We start from the raw sequence: 18,436 nt of genomic DNA, 5'->3' as shown, positions 1-18,436 counted from the left end.
TAAATGGAAAGACATCACATGTTCATGGATTGAGAGACTTAATATTGTTAAAATGTCCATACTACCCAAAGGGACATACAGATTCAATGTGATCCCTACCAAATCCCGATGGCATTTTTTGTAGAAATAGAAAAACCAATACCAAAATTCATATGGAACCACAAAGGACCCTGAATAGCTAAAACAATCTTGAGAAAGAATGAAGCTCGAGGCCTCACACTTACTTAAAAACATTTTACAAAGTAATCAAAACAGTATGGTACTGGTGTAAAGATGGAAATATAGACCAGTGGAACAGAACAGAGAGCCCGGAAATAAACCCACACATATAGGTCAAATGATCTTTGACAAGGGTGCCAAGTCTACATGATGGAGAAAGGACAGTCCCTTTAACAAATGGTACGGGCATAACTGGATATCCACATGCAAAAGAATGAAATTAGACCTTTATCTTACATCATACCCAAAAATTAACTCAAAATGGATTACAGGTCTCAAAGTATAAAACTACTAGAAGAAAACATACAGAAAAACCTCCATAACATTTATCTTGGCAATGATTTCTTGGATATGACACCAGAAGCATAGACAACAAATGTAAAAATAGACTAGTGGGACTACATTAAACTAAAAAGCTTTTGTGCAGCAAAAGAAACAATCAACAGAGTAAAAAGGCAACCTACAGAATGGGAGGAAATATTTGCAAACCACATATCTGTTAAGGGGTCATATTCAAAACAAATAAATTTAAAAAAAATAAATAAATAAATTCACAATTCAATAGCAAAAAGTTAAATAACCCAATTTTAAAATGGGCAAAGGACTTGATTAGACATTTCTCCAAAAAAGACATATAAATGACCAAAAGGTATATGAAAAGATGCTCAGTATCACCAGTCATCATGAAATGCAAACCAAAACCACGAGATATCAACTCATACATGTTAAGATGGCCATTATAAAAACAAAAACAACAGAAAATAACAAGTGTTGGTAAGGATGTGAAAAAATTGGAACCCTTGTGCATTATTGCTGAAAATGTAAAATGTGCAGCTACTATGATAAAGAGTATGGAAGCTCCTCAAAAATTAAAAATAGAGCTAACATATGATCCAGCAATCTCACTTCTGGGTATTAATCCAAAAGAACTGACCTAAATGTCCATCGACGGAGGAATGGGTAAAGCTGTGGTGGTACCTATATACAAGGGAATATTACTCAGCCATAAAAAAGAATGAAATAATGCCATTTGCAGCAACATGGTTGGACCTAGGGATTATTATACTAAGTGAAGTAAGTCAGAGAAAGAAAGACAAATATCATATGATATCATTCATATGTGGAATCTAATTTAAAAAAAAGAAAGAAAAGAAACAAATGAACTTATTTACAAAACAGAAATGGACTTACAGATAGCGAAAACAAACTTACGGTTACCAAAAGGGAAACATAGGGGGTTGGGAGGGATAAATCAGAAGCCTGGGATGAACACACACATACACTACTACATATAAGATAGATAACCAACAAGGACCTACTGTATAGCACAGGGAATTCTATTCAATATTCTGTGATAACCTATATGAGAAAAGGATCTTAAAAAGCATGAATATATGTACATGTATAACTGAATCAATATTCTGCGATAACCTATATGAGAAAAGAATCTAAAAAAGCATGAATATATGTACATGTATAACTGAATCACTTTGCTGTACACCTGAAACTTACACAACATTGTAAATCAACTATATTGCAATAAAATAAAATAAAACAACACACACACACACCAAAAATAAGAATTGAAAGCAGTGTCTCAAGAGATACTTGCAATCCCATATTCACTGTAGCATTATTCACAATAGCCAAGAGGTGGAAACAACCTAAATGCCCATCAACAGATGAACGGATAAAGAAAACGTGGTGTATACATACAATGGAATATTATTCAGCTTTTTAAAAGGAAGGAAATTCTGTAATATGCTACAACATGGATGAGCCTTTCACTTATCATATGAAGCGAAATAAGCCAGAAAGACAAATGTTGCATGATTCCACTTATATAAGGTATTTAAAGTAGTCAAACTCATAGACGCAGAAAGCAGAATGATGACTGCCACGGGGCTTGCAGGAGGGGAAAATGGGAAGTTGCTGTTCAGTGGATATAGAGTTTCACTTACTCAAGATGAAACAGTTCTAGAGATCCACTGTACAACAATGTACCCACAGTTAATAAAACTATACTGTATATATCTCATTTTTAAAATAAAAAGGAATGTATAGGAGAATATTTGGGGGCATGGGGATGGGCACAGGGAGAAGGGACTAGACTAGGGGAGGAATCCAGGCAAAAAAAGAAACAAGTACAAAGGCCCTGAGCTAATAACCTATTCAAGGAACTGAAAGAGGTCCGTTACAACTCAGGCATGGTGAGTAAGAAGGAGAGTGATAATGGATGAAAACTAGAAATGCAGCAGGGTCTGGTCAAGCAGTACTTACAGGTCATGTTAAAAGATTTGAATTTTATCCCCAAAACAATGGAAAGTTTCTAAATGGTTTTAAGTAAGGGAATAACAATCTGATTCATGTTTGGGAATGATTACTCTTTTAACAGACTTGCTTTTCTCTGTAATGCAGCGGTCCCCAACCTTTTTGGCACTAGGGACTGGTTTCGTGGAAGACAGTTTTTCCACAGACGGGGTGGGGGGATGGTTTCAGGATGATTCAAGCACATTACATTTATTGTGCACTTTATTTCTATTATTATTACATTGTAATATATAATGAAATAATTATACAACTCACCATAATGCAGAATCAGTGGGAGCCCTGAGCTTGTTTTCCTGCAACTAGATGGTCCCATCTAGGGGTGACAGGAGACAGTGACACCTGACGTGTGTTGCTTATGTCCAGTCTACTCCATAATCTCGTTTTGGCTGCTGTCACTGCAGAAAACCCTGCTTCACAAAGATAGGGTGTTGGAAATGGAAGCAGCCTTTTCAGTGCTTTTTGTGGCAATCTCAGGATATTCCGCCTTAGCTTTCATCCAGAACATATGGAGATTTGAAGTTGTCTCAAACATACTTTTAAGGCTACCGTCATTTGTGATCTCAACCAGTTGATCCTCTTCTAGGACGGACAAAGTCGATTCACCTGGCTTATTCACAAATGGGTCACAGATCCATTCCTTCCCAGTTCAGTCTTCTGTGGTTGGGAAGTAATGCTCAAACTCTTTTGAAAGCTGAGATAGGTGATCACGCACCAGCTGGGAGAAAGAAGGCCCTGGCTCAGTCTCTTTCAAAATCTCTGCCAATGTTTGAAACATGTCAAAAATCCCAGTGTTCACTTGTCGCCCCCATAATTCAAGTTTGGCTTTGAATGCAGCCTCTTTTTCTGCCGACTTGAACACAGTTGTCGTTCTTCCCTGAAGTGACAGATTGAGTTCGTTGAGCAGGTTGAATATGTCACACAAGTAAGCAAGTTTTGCGACCCATTCTGTGACACTGAAATGTGCTGCCAGTGGTGACCATTTTTCTAAAAGAAATCTCTGGAGTGGTTCTCATAACTCAAAAACTCCGGCCAGTGATCTACCTTTAGAAAGCCATCTCACTTCTGTGTATAAGAGAAGACGTGTGTGCTCTGCATCCTCCTCCTCACAGAGCTGCGTGAACAGATGTGAGTTAAGGGCATGCACTTTAAATATGGCTGATAATTTTAATCACATCCTGCAAAACGCTCTTAAATTCAGGTGACATTTTTCAGCTAGCCTGCATTTCTCTACGGATGATACAGTGCGTAGACTTACATTTGAGAAACGACCTCTTTGACTCGAGTTGAGAAACCAGAAAGCCGTCCAGTCATGGCAGCTGCTCCGTCCATGCATATACCAACACAAAATGACCCATTCAGTTTTCTTGATATGTAATAATTCAAAGACTTGAATAGTTCTGCCGCTGTAGTGTTGGCTGGCAACAAAAGTGCACATAACATACCCTCATGCACATCCTCCTGAAAAATATATCGCACAAAAACAAGCACTGTTGCCTTGTTGTCAACATCGGTAGATTCGTCAACCAGAGTTGCGTACCACGGTGACTCATTAATCCTCTAACAATTATGCCTCAATATCCTCTGCTATTTCATCAATTCATCTAGTTATGGTGCTAGCTGAAAGAGGAACACGTGCCACCTTCTGAACTGCAGCCTCTCTTAAAAGTTCACACCAAATGTCCTTAGCAGCAGGCAGGATCAACTCTTCACCAATAGTAAAAGGTTTCTTAGCTTTAGCAATGCGGTTAGCCACTAAGAATGATGCTCTCAGTGCAGACACATTCGATGAAGTGGTGGCCTTCAATAATTACTTCTATTCTTGTGTTCACATTTTTTTCTTTTGAAAAACTCCAAAGGCTTGTCTTTAATGTAGGGTGCTTGGTCTCCATGTGGCAAAGCAGTTTTGAAGGCTTCACAGCTGCACTGGATAACCGGTTGCCACGTATTATACAAAGCGGGGCTGGAGAATGTCAATCACCTGTTGCAATGAACCTGTAATTGAAGTAGGACTCTTGGTATTTTCTTTTAAATGCAGCTTTCTTTTTGTTGGCAGCCTTAGACTCTTCTGCTGTCTCATCATTGGGTCCTTCCCCCTTTTCAAAGAAGCTCTCCAGCGACGTTTGTTTTTTACTCATTTTGGCTAGGGTTAGCTTGTGGGCTTACCAAAACTTTGAGACAAGTGCGCAGAGTGGGAAAGAGGCGCGGATAGAAGTGGTAAATAAAATAATGGGCAGGCCACTCATGGACTAAAATAAGTGCCGGATTCTGACTTAAAGCCTGCCACCGGATGCAGCTAACAATTGAAGTACATCAACTCACTTGCCACTATAAAGCCTTGCTTAATTGTCACTTGCCACTCACTGACAGGGTTTTGATATGAGTCTGCAAGCAACTGATTTATTACGGTCTCTGGGCAGTCAAACCTCTCTTCTAATGACAATCTGTATTTGCAGCTGCTCCCCAGTGCTAGCATCACTGCCTCAGCTCCACCTCAGATCATCAGGCATTAGATTCTCATAAGGAGTGCGCAACCTAGATCCCTCGCATGCGCCGTTCACAGTATGGTCTGTGCTCCTGTGAGAATCTAATGCCACTGGTGATCTCACGGGAGGTGGAGCTCAGGAGGTAATGCAAGTGATGGGGAGTGGCTATAAATACAGATGAAGCTTTGCTCGCTTGCCCGCCGCTCACCTCCTGCTGTGCATCTCAGTTCCTAACAGGCCACAGACTGGTACCTCAATTAATAAAATTAAATAAAATTAGGAAAGGATCTCCCCAAAAAGGAACAAAGGCAAAATTTCAGAAACATCTAAAATTTAAATATAAGGCAAAACCGTATTAAAATAGAAATTAATACAATTTCTAGTTCTGCAACAAACATGGATCAAATAATCTGAATCAAACATGAATTCAACAGTTTCTCTACAGAATTTTGGTAAAGTTTGTCTGAAAATGGCAGGCATACACTATGAGTCTCCTTTGAGAGAACAGTACTACACCATTTATTTAGCTGGCAGGGAGAAGAAGTGATGGAAATGTCTTATTTCTGATTTCTCATTAATCATAGTATTAAAAATGAAGGAGCTTCAGCTATAAAGTCTGATATCAATATACTTAATAATTCTGGTATTTTTTTTAAGCTCTGAGATGTTTGATTTGTATCTGCCCTAAAACAGCTTCATATATCATTCTGCATATGTGGAACAAAAAAAAAATTACTCTCAAACTTACCTCAATCTGAAGACAGTATTTAAAATTAGAACACAATAATCTGTATGAAACAATATCAATTTGTTTTTATTTCCTTCTTGTCAGCAGTCAACTCAAAACAAAAGAATATAAACTGAATGTTTACCTAATGAATTATTTGTGGAGGCTATATGGTAGGAAAAACCTTACCAACGGTACAGCTGTCTTCAAGTACCACATCAACATTTCTGTCTCTGTACTCAACCCTGAAGTCCAGCATCCGAGGTTGCCTTTCTACAATTTGCCTAGATGGCATTACAGGTCGAAATGCTGAAGAAGAAGAGGGAGCAGGAGCAGGAGCTGGAGCTGGGTGACTTGCTGGATCAAATGCAGGTCCTGATATAGGCTCACCCCCATAGTCACTGAAATATTGACATAAAAGAAGAATTATCATCAACCAAATAACTACAGATTACCACTAAGGACCCACTCCATACTGTAAGTCCCATACATACAAACCTTCAAGTTGCGAACTTTCAAAGATGCGAAAGTATTATAAACCTATTACAGCACAATACTATATGGCTGATTGTGTTAGCTGGGTACCTAGGCTAACTTTGTTGAACTTACGAACAAACTGGACTTACGAAAGCACTCTCGAAACAGAACTCATTTGTATAGAGGGGACTTAACTGTACTTGGCTTGTGTTGTTCTTCATATCAAATTTACCTACCTGTGCATCATGGACTAAGTAAATTCTAATTCTTCCATAAAATCTCTCCCAATGACTGAAAGCCACATTACTCTCCCTCCCATCCTTGCCTTTCTATGTCTGTTAGCAGTATCACACATATCCCATTTAATTAGACTTTTGCCTTATGCTGTTATGATGCTGATAAAACATCATTTTAAACTCTGTGAATTACTAACAGTATCTTCTTAACCCACTCGCATTTACTTACCAAATCATTAATTGATTCATTAACTCTACTTTCCACAAAAACTATTCTGAAACTTAACCATCCCTAAACCTCCATTCTCCCTCTCACTCCTCAGTCTTAAAATATATTTTTCCTACCTTTGCAGAGAAAACAGATGCCATCAAGAAGAAATTCCCTTACCCTTCTAACATCAAATCCACAAACTAACCTGCATATGCACTCTCTTTCTCTAAATAGAGAAGACATCGTTCTATCTACGCATCTACTCATTAGCCTTACATTATGGATTATCCCTTTCCCTTCCATTATCTTCAACATCTCCTTCTCTTCTGGATTCTTCTCAGAAACATTTAAACATGGTTGAATCTCTCCCTTCTTAAAGAATAAAAATGAAATTGTGGCTCTGTCCACTTAATAGTTGTCTCATTTGTAAAATAGGAAAATTAATTATATTTGTAAGGATTAGATCAAATAATGTGTATGAAAAGCTTAGCACAATGCCTAGTACTTAGTAAGATCCCAAACCTCAAACCCAGTACAGCCAAAGTTTAAATCATTAATGTTTCCCCAAGCCTGATTTTCCCATTTATTCCACATATTAGCTACCCAAGCTAGAAACCTCTGGCATTATCCTTGCCCTCTTTTTCTCTCTCAACTCCCACATCTAACTAGTCCTTTCAGTTTTACCTCCTAAATATCTTTTAGATAAGTCATCTACCTTTCCCATCCGGAGCTGCCACCCTAGTCCAAGCCACAGTCACCTCTTACACAGATTAATGCAATAGCCTAACTCCATACATACCCTTACCCCCCTGCATTTCATCCCATACCACCACTAGAGTGAAATTAAAGACAAATGTCTTCATATCATTTTCTTCTATACTCCCCTTTGCTCTTCATATAAATGGTCAAAGTGGCGTACAAGGCCCTATATGATCTGAATCCTGTCTACCTTCCCATCTTCATCTTGTGCTATGCTATCTCCATCTCTCTATGTTAATAGCCAGAACAGCTTTTTGTTTGTCTTACCTTGATCCTTCCTAGTTCATGAGGTAACATAAAAATTATTCCTTCTAAGAATATTCTTTCCTTCCCATTCCATCCCCAAATTCCATCTTTCTTCTAGCTAATTATATTTATCTTTCATATCTCAGATTGTTTTTCAACTCAGAGCATGTTTTACTACCTCAGACTAGTTATAACATCTCACTACTATCAATAATTATGAAGCTCACATTTGAAGCTAATTATATTTATCTTTCATATCTCAGATTGTTTTTCAACTCAGAGCATGTTTTACTACCTCAGACTAGTTATAACATCTCACTACTATCAATAATTATGAAGCTCACATTTTTAATGGCTGTATCATCTGCTGAGTTCAAGATTTTATACATAGAAGATATATAAATATTTGACAAACTAATGAGTAGAGAAATAATTATGAAGAATTTGGATTTTTTTTTCTTTGATTTAAGTTATCATATATATATTGTCACTGTTTTTCCCCCCTCAGTAGGAAAAGTAGGGAGGGAGGAAACATAAGAAATGCTCCTATTAAATATCATTATTGTATAATTTTTCTCCACCACCAGAACTACAAGCTCAGTTCTAAAATATCTTTCTTCTCACCCTGAATTTAAAGAAAAATAATGTGTTGGGGGCCCGAATAGGAACAACAACAAAAATGACCAAACACTTGCCAAGTTAAGCATTGCTTATACAATTAAGAAGGAGAGAATATTTACATTTACTTCACACTGTTGCTTTGATCAGTGTTTATCAAATTATAGATTACATAATTGATTGAGTTGTGGTAAGTCTTTTAAAGAACACAATCAGAATAAGACTAAGAATAGAAAAGAATAGGATAGGATAGAATAGGATAGAAATTATCAGTATATTTCACTAAATAGTTAGGACCAAGTATTATTTCATAAAACTTTTGATTCTGGGACATATTTGTAATATGTGTATTTTGGAATGCAAATATTTCTCATTGTAGGTCTTGTCAAAAAAGTTTGAAAGTGACTAGCTTAGATCTCACCAGAGTTCAGACACTCTAATCACTGATCCAAAGACAAAAACCTATCCATTCTCCCAGTTGTCAGAGTCAAGGAAAGTAATGTGGGAAGGAAAACATGAGAACAGAGAAAATGTCCAAAGCAGGAAGAATGTCACTGTTTGGAAGCCAAAGTGAGCTTCTAGGCATCTATGAACAGAATGTGTGCATTAATACTTCACATATCTAAATGTTGTCACAACTTCTCAGAACCTAAGAAAAACAGCTAATTAGCAGTTTGGTCACTGACATTGTTTTCTTAACTCCAAATTCATCCTTCTATAGTCTATTCTGTAATGCAGGGGCTAGGATTCTGCAAAATTATATTTTTCCTTTGGCATATGGTTTCCTGATAGACCTTTGTCAAATAGAGGATACTAGGTAGAGATTAGTAGTTAGGAGGAGGGGAGGAAAGACTTCCTTCTTCCTGTTTGCATGCATTTCAATCAGCATCACCCTACAGCTTTCAGTCTCCTGCTTTTTTCAGCACTCTTATAACCAGCTTCTTGTCATTCCCTCTGAGATATCACTAATGGCTGGACAGTATACATTCCACAGAGGTCTGATCTTCAGCTTCAAAGAGCTCCTCTGAGTTTCAAAGTTCTGTTAATCCCTTTGTTCCCTAGACCTTCAAGCAGTAACTTCCTGAAGCAGTTATTGTATCTAGGTTACTTCAGTTTTACTTTTTTGCTCTTTTAGTCTTCCACACCTGTGTAACCAATCCTACATTAAATTCCCTCTGTTAAAAATACCCTAGTGTGGTTTCATTTTCTTGATAATGGAGGTGCCCCAGGAAACAAAGGATTCAGGAACTGGCTTGATTATGGCCTTGAACTTCAATGCACTGCTGAACTCCTTGCCAATGGAAAATGGGATGCTAGTGATCCAAGCCATGCACTGGCATGATGATTAATTATCATTATTGAAACAAGTGCCAAAGGGAACCAAATGACTAACCTGACCATTATGGTGGTAATAATGACAAGGACTATGAGCAGGCTGCTTCTGACTCTAAAGGAGAGCTTACAGAATAAAATGACACACTTGGGGTTTTTAAATTTCAGTTCAATTCATGATAAGAAAGTTACAGAGTTTCTGAAGTGGCACTTTAAAAAGAGCTTCTTATTTCTTATAACCACAGGTATGATCTTCCTAAGAATTGGACTCAAAATTTAATTTTGCAGCTTGCATATTTACAGTGAAAGTTGAACATACATACTAAGTCACTTTTGTGAAAGTTAAGGCACTGTTGTGGAAGGAGTGAGAACCTAAGATGTGAAATGGGGATACCTGAGCAGATTCAGGTGAATGTCGGAATCCTGAACCCCTGGAGTGTCTCTGAGCCTCTTCTGTAAGCAGAAACAGCTCCTCCTCCCATGACCGAGATTAGCTTCTTGCTTAAAAACTATGAATACTCTTACCTGAGACAGTTGCCTTGAAGGGGGATGTCTATTCTCAAAACCTACCTCCACCATTCCTTATTACCTATAAAATCAGATGTAGGCATGTTCCAAGAAAATAAGTACAATGTCTTAACTGAGAAAAGACAGCTTATATCCAAAAGTAATTATAATATTTTGATAAATTATATCAGCAAAAACCTAGGGAACAGTTGTAGAAATGAATTTTAAGTGAGTTTGACCAAAAGAGTTTGAATAGGGCCAAATATAATATATTTGCTTAAGCAGTTGTAAGTACTTCTAATAGTTTCCTTGTCAACTGAATGAAACTTGAATCCCAAAGGAGTCTACATTTAATGAGGAGGAAATGCCCAAACTTTCCTGGCAAAATGTAGAAGAAATCCAGATGCTTAGAAAAATATGAATGCTAAAGTGGATTAACCATGTACAACCTGAATATATTATACACATCCTCCTACTACATAATCCATGAGGTCCCAGAGAACACTGCACTAAAGCACTGAAAAATACATTAGTGAGGGAATCTACATCCTTGAAAAACTCTGTAGTGGCTGTCTTCTGTGGGTTGGGAATAACATGGGGAGATGACATCACTGAAAAGGACTCCCTAATAGGCATGATGAGATCCCAGAGTGCATAGGTCAAATGGCAGAGTTTAACAAGAAAAAGGAGGGAGCAATGATGTTACGGACAGCATGGACAAAATGTGGCAATCAGAAGATTTCAACCTGCAGAGACCTTTAGTAGTGCTTTATTGAACACGGTACTTCTAAGAAACAAAATGAAAAGTCAGTTGACTAAAATATTACTTGATCTATAAACAACAGAAACCTAGATCTGGCAGCCTAGATCCTAACTTCCATAACTATAATGGAGGGTCACAGTCACTCCCAGTTGCCAAACACAAAGTCCTTGGTCCCCCAAAGACAATGCAACAGAGCCACATGTGTATTGTAAATTTTCCTCTAAGAATTCCCCTAAGAGACCTGTAGCCATTTACTAGGGGTTTGTGTACTGAAAAAAGGAAAATATCTAGATCTTTAGAGGATTACTAGATGCTAACTCTAATACTAATTCCTGGGGATACAAAAATGGAAGTTATGGTGGTAAATGAGGTTTTGGCCTAAATCCAATCATACAGTGTTCATTCAATCTATTCAACCTACCCTGTAGTTTTTTCCCAGATCCCGATAGATAGCTCATATTGACTTCCTAATTCATGGAATTAGGGTTATTATGTAGGAGGAGACAACAGGAAGCAACTAAACTTGCACAGACTTTTTTTTCCCTCTATTTTAATTTGCAAGCACCATGACAAGCGTTTTGCTTCCTCTCAGCAGGGTAAACAATATACCTTCACTATATTTTCCTGAAGATTATAACAACTCTCTTGTTCTTTGGCATAATAATCTAGCCTGGATAGATCTTGATAACCCAGGTATTCCACAAAACACTATAGTGATGACAATGTAGATTGGTCCTGAAGAGCAAAAGCAGCAAGTACTTGGATGCTTTGCTAAGATACATGCATGCTAGAGATTAGGAGATACATACCACGAAAATGCAGAGGCCTTCACCTTGGTGAAGTTTTGGGGTCCAGGGGTCAGAAGCATATTATGGTACATGGCTGGCTGCTGCACCTTGTACTTTTCATCAGTGCATAAGAGATATCTAAGCTAACTGAGAAAGAAAAAAATTTGGACTGGGAAAGGAAAAAATGGTTATGTATAATATGCTGGTACCAACCAAAAACAGACTGCTGAAACATTACAATCCCAATCAAAGATATCCCTGAAAGACAGTAGTGGAAGAAAAGCCTCCCAGTGGGGAGAACTTAAGGTTGTACCACAGGGTGACCACTTCATTTAGAAGGAGAAATAACCTGAGATACAAATCTACACTGAATCACGGGCAATAGTTAATGGGTTGCCCAGCTGATCAGAACTTGGAAAGAATAAAAAGAAAACTGGCTGACACAGAAGTCTGGGGAAGAGGACTGGAAATGGATCGTTTAGAATGAACACAAAATGTGAATATATGTCATGGGGTAACTGCTATCTACAAGCTATCCACTTAAAAAAAAAAAAGGCTCTCAATATGGATAAGATGACATTGTTCTGTTGATGTCAGTTAGCTTATTCCCTTACTACCCCAGGACTACTCAATGCATTAATGTACAATGTGGCCATGTCAATAGGGATAGAGGTTAGGCATAGGCACAACAGCATCAACTTACCCTCACCAAGTCTGAATCTGGCTAAGGAAACTACTGAGTGCCTAAACTGCAAACAACAGAGACCAATATGGAGCCCTCAATACGGCCCCATTCCTCAGGGGTCTGGTAATGGATCATTTCTATAATGGAGGGGGCAGTGATCTGTTCTTACCTAAAAAGACAATTTTCTGTATATGAAATTGACTCACCTGACAGCAATGCTTCTGCCAGCACCACCATTCATGTATTTAGGGAATGCCTTATTGGTCTATGGCTTCCCACACAACACTGGTTCTAACCAAGGAACTCATTTCACAGTAAGAGAAGTGCAGCACTGGTATCACTGGTGTATACCATTACCCAGAAGCAGCTAGCTTGACTGAATAGTGTAATGGTGAAGATAGTTATGCCACAGGTTGGGAGAGAATATCCTCAAAGCTTGGGACTCCACCTTAAAGGATGTGGTATATTCTTTACATCAATGACCAAAACACAGTGATATATCTCATATTGCCAGGGAAAAAAATGAGTATGGGAATTAAGTCGTGGTAAGGGTTCCCCTTATTATGCCTAATAACTTACCAACTTTTTGCTTCCTGCAACTTTGGGCTCTGATGGTTCAGAAATCACAGGATGTAATGTTTCCACAGTACTTCCACTGTATTAGAATTTGAGAATGCCACTTGGCCATTTTATACTCCTCATGCTACTGAATCAACTAGCAAAGGAGGAGGTACTAGCTGGTCTTGATTACCAAGGAAAAAAAACCAGGTTGTTGCTATGCAATGGACTATTTTCTAGGGTATGTCCAAAATTAAGAGTTAATGGGGGGCTTCCCTGGTGGCGCAGTGGTTGAGAATCCGCCTGCCGATGCAGGGGACACGGGTTCGTGCCCCGGTCCGGGAAGATCCCACATGCCGCGGAGCGGCTGGGCCCGTGAACCATGGTCGCTGAGCCTGAGCGTCCGGAGCCCGTGCTCCGCAACGGGAGAGGCCACAGCGGTGAGAGGCCCGCGTACCGCAAAAAAAAAAAAAAAAAAAAAGAGTTAATGGGAAACTACAACCAATTTTTTAAAAAGGATAAGTCCACTGAGGATTTTAACTCTTCAAGAATGAATGTTTGAGATGTCCCACGAAGTAGAGAACCTTGACTATCTGAGGCACTGGCAGAGGGAATATAGAATAAATAGTGGAAGAAACTGGTAAATATCAACCATGGCTTTATGATCAGTAACAGAAACAAGGACAGTAACAGCACACGTGTACGCACACAGACACAGACAAAATTCTATTCTTACAGTTTACACACTGATCCTATCAACGTTACCCTAGCAGTAACAACACCGTAACAATGACACCCACTTTGTTTCAGCATCAACCACTGAAGTTAGCTTCTATTTTCTTTCAATACTTCGAAACAAGCCTCTGCATCCTGTCAGAAATACCAGTATCAGCTGAGCAGGACTTCTTTCTCATGTGTCTGGGGCCAAGTTCCTAAGGCCCTTCCTCTGAGCTCCAAAGTTCTGCTAACTTCAACCTCTCCCAAGCTCTTTCCTTTTTTCCTCCAGTACCAGGAGTAACCTTGTGCCCTTTGATGGTCAATAGAGGCCTCTTCTGGGCAGGTCTGCCCTAGAGCAGGCTTCCTGGAGTGGGTACCATGGATCTGCCCCATACAGTCCCAGCTCTGCCCACCCTTCTCAGCTTTAAGTCTCCTCCTGCCCTAGGCTCCCCTCCTCATCGACCAGCAGAACCCACCCCCATGTGGGCCTGATGGTCCAGTTGTTTCCTGCAGTCATTATTGCTCTTTCAACCTACTATATATCTGTGTAACTCATTCCCTATATGAAATCCCCTCTTTTGTGAAAGAGGTGCCAGTGTGGTGCTTTTTTTCCCTTTACCAAACCCTAACTCTAGAAGATAGTTTAATATTTCTAATCAGAGCACACTCTTTGGTATGTTTCTCAGCCAGAAAGAGGATTTTTTTAAAGCTATCTCTTGAAATTTTTCTTATTAGCTATAATTACTCTATTTCGAGATCAACAAAAATAATGAATTTACATTAGTTTTTTTTACTAGCAATCAAAAAAAAAGAGAGAGAGAGAGAAAAGAGATTACCAGTTAATGAATGATCTTGTCAGTTGTGACTAATGTTCAGTGATATCCAAAGAGTGCAAAGGCATCCAAAACTGTTAACTCAAAAAAAACTTTTTAAGATTTTTCATCTATGAAGACTACCATCCTATAATTTGACCTTCTCACTATTCTTTTTAAGTTAATAATTTAAAAGAAAGAAAAAAAAGACACTGGGTGGTAAGGCAAACTCTATGGAGAAATCTATTTTAGATCTAAACTTCAATTAAAGGAGTGTTTTTATCCTTGCTCAACTTTCCTCTACAAACCACACAGATCCTTGGAAGACAGTGAACAAAAGCAAAGTAAACAGAAACCCTGCACTTGTTTATTTCAATTTTTAAAAGTCCATCCCATGGTAAAACCTCTAGGTGCAAAAAACATGTGTCTTAAAGATAAATTTGTCTCTAGAAAAAGATCAGATTTTTAAAACGGGTATCTGAAAAGACAATAAATAAAGACTAACTGGCCAAAATGGACATTTTCTAAATCAGAAAACCTCAGCACTTATATATTCTGAAAGCTATTATAATAATGCTCAAGATTTGAAAACAAACCTGTCTTCGCTAGGTTTCCTCAATGAATTAAACAATAGACAAATATACAGTATATCTGTCTGGATCACAAAATAAATGAGTTGACAAATACCACCCACTTAGTCAATGAGTAAAATTACACTATTAATTCATAAAATTTTTATAAAACATAGCATCTACTCTCTACTAATACAAGTAATTCATTAGTGCTCCTTTCTAACAACAGCTTTCTCCAAAAATAATTTTTTAAAAGGCTCTGGACAATATCCTGAATAAATAAAATATTACAACAAGATGTAGTAAATATACATGTACATACTTGATGTTTGTTTATGACTAAATGAATGGTTTAGATTATGACTGCATATTTTTACACTTTATAAATATGCTATATTAGCAATGTATTGTCTAGTGAAATAAGCCTTGGAAGATGAGACGGAAGACTTGCTTACTGACTCATCAACATCATGCTGTATCATCTGAGCCAAGTCACTTCATGCCTTGTTCTCTCTACCTGTAAAATGCCTTTACTTGCTTATTACAAATAATAACTGCTAAAACAAAGCTGTGGAAGAAAGATGTTATATACGTGTATTAAATTTCAACTTCTTTACCCAAAGGAAAAAATCTTAAAAGTTGTGACATGCCTGGGTTACTGACCTTTAAGAGGACAGAGTGACATAAAAGAAAGAGCATGGCTTTTAAAATGAGAAAATCCAGACTTCACCAACTACTATATTTGTGGCCCTCAGTGAATCTATAAATTCTCTAATCTTGAATTTCCTCACCTATGAAATATGAGCATTTATTTCTTAAGGGTTTTAATGGGCATTAATAAAGAAAACTATATCAAATACCTAGCACAGTGCCTTAAGTATTTAAAAAAGTTAGTTTCTTTGCCTTGAACTTATGGGCATGTTAAAAAAAACAAATTCCCACTTTTGAATTCACATAAACATCTGATTTCAAGAAAAGCTATAAAGTGCAGAGATTAGGTTCTTCTCCCTCCAAAAATAATTCATATTAAAAAAAAACAACTCTTTTTGGTAGCTCTTTTCTCTGCTAAGGTATAAACTGACAAATTAAGAGTTAGTTGTTTTCACATACTATAATCAACTTACTACAAATATCAAACACACAAAACAAAGATCCTTTTAAACTGCCTACATATACCATTCCTAGCATTGTGTCTTCCACTTTCAGTGTTAAATCTATGAGAAAGTACAAAGAGCCCTCTTTCCTTTCCTCTGGTCAGTAGACATACAAGAGTAATTTTCAGTTCTGTCAAATCCACAGTGATTTCAAAACTAAAGAACAAAGTTAGTAAGGAAATAGTTGAAAACTATTACTTTCTTTTGTGGACATATGGTTCATTCCTTTAACAAGCAAACAAAACAAACAAAAACCCACTCTGATGAAAGTTAAACCCCAAATATCATAGTAACCTTATTAGAAATCAATTCCGTACTGAATCTCTAGCTATAAAATATATTAACCAGAAAGTTATCTTCTGTGACAGGAGAGATGGGATGTTTCCAGGGATGAGGGAATTTCTACAGTTCACCCATAGCAAATACTATTAATTGTAAGATATATCCAATTATGTACTCAGAACCTAGCAGCTGAATCCACAAGGGTTTAGCAAGCAAAAATTTTGGCACAAAAAGTGGAATAATATTTACTCAAGAATAAAACTGGAGCCATATTTAGCAGTCTAAAACCTTCTTAACCAAGGAAAAAAATAATCTTGAAGGAAGTTTCTGTAATCATCTGGTTTGCTTTCTAGACAAGGGCTTCAATAGAATTGAATGCTTCTGAACCAAAAAAAAAAAAAAGAAACCCGAACAAACCAACGCAGAAAAATTATTTGGTACAGACTCTGGAAATCAGCCACATTTACTCTGGATGAAATTCTGGCAGTTTTCAAAAAAGAAAAAGTGGAGAATAGGCCTGTTTATCATTGCTTTCACCTAAAAACCATTAATCACTAAGGGTGGTATAGGTACCAAACAGAATTTTTCTTCCTTTCTAAATATACACAGTTTCCTACACAGTACAGCACATTTTGCAGTTCATGGTAAATTTTTTGATGTTTTTGCAACAGCACTTTTCGTCCTTTCCAAAACAACCTCATTCGTAGTCTGCTGTTTCTGTTTGCCTCATCTGCACTTAGCAGATCATGCTTCAGTGACTTAGAAATCCCAGCCACCAAAATTCAAGCCAAAGTTTGAACTGCGGGGGGGGGGAGGGGGGGACGGCAGGGGGGCGCATATCAAGTAATTAAACCACACTTGTAAGGGAGAATGGTTTTTACCTCCTATGACTTTATAATGTGCTCTTTTAATCCAGAACCAGTCTCCAATTTTAAGAAAAGTTATGAATTTATTTTTAATTTAAGGAATTATTTTGTAACTACTATAGTTCTCTTGGCATCATCTTCCAATTTTACCTTCCGGCAATGACACAAAACCAGGAAGACTATTCCACATGTTAACACTGTATACTTCAGGTAAAACAGCTCAGTGCTCTGGGAAGTTTCATTATTAAGGACTTACTCAAATTGTTGCAAATTAACATAAATTTAATTTAGAAACAAAAGGGAGAAAAAAAAAGAATTTTTTAGTAAGGTTGGAGATAAAGCCTGTATAGTTAGATGATAACCATGCTCTGGAGTTACTGAGGCATGTCTCATTTTCTCACTACTAACAGTTTAAAGGATTCAGTTCCTTCCATCTTATGGATTAGAAGATGACCTTGAAAAGTTTCCTTAAAAATAAAATAAAATCACATTTAAAAGTGGTATCACCCAATCTGAAATAACATTATACAGTTAGACACTGGAGACTTTAGGAAATTAATATGAGTAATAAAAATGTCTGAAAGAAGAATAACTGTATTAATGAACTTATACATCAAATATCACCACAAAGTGCTCTATCAAAAAGTGAAACCAAAAAAATTAACAACTGTCTTTTTTGCTTTGCTAAATTCTCATTTTACTACTAAGTACCTTACAACATACCTTCTCAGAATGCCATTTTCCTGGGGTATTACACCATTGATAGCTGCCTGCAAACAAAAAACAGAGAAGACATTTAAAGAAACAGAAAAATGCTCAGGGGTGGAGTGGAGTGGGGTGGAAAACACTGTAAAGGAAAATAAGTATACTCTGAAAATTTAAACAAAATAATAAGTGTCTCCTTAGTGATAAAAAATATTCTCCATTAAATGTTTTTCTCCCTCTCTATAATAAAACTGTGTTTTAGATAATTTAAAAAATATACATTTGGCATCTAATATCCCCAAACCTTGAGTCATAAAAAGCTTAATTCCACAGTCCTCATTCAAGCAAAACACCCACAAAACCAATGTTTAAGGGTGTTAAAACAAGT

The 18,436-nt window shown here is 37.4% G+C and overlaps 1 protein-coding gene across 1 annotated transcript in view; it reads right to left on the bottom strand.

The window, feature by feature from the left end:
* The window catches only part of FAF1 (Fas associated factor 1), a 484,966-nt gene that overhangs the window by 292,912 nt on the left and 173,618 nt on the right, over positions 1 to 18,436 (bottom strand). Inside the window, exons 3-4 of the mRNA XM_082669609.1 lie at positions 18,067 to 18,113; positions 5,950 to 6,161 (exon numbers count right to left, since the gene is read on the bottom strand). Coding sequence (XP_082525735.1) covers positions 5,950 to 6,161; positions 18,067 to 18,113 — 259 coding nt within the window. The remainder of the gene's footprint in view (positions 1 to 5,949; positions 6,162 to 18,066; positions 18,114 to 18,436) is intronic.

This window comes from Grampus griseus, assembly GCF_964374135.1.
Source record: "Grampus griseus genome assembly, chromosome: 1".
Lineage (NCBI taxonomy): Eukaryota > Metazoa > Chordata > Mammalia > Artiodactyla > Delphinidae > Grampus > Grampus griseus.
Note: the sequence above shows the minus strand (reverse complement) of the source record. Positions and strands in the feature narration are given on the sequence as shown.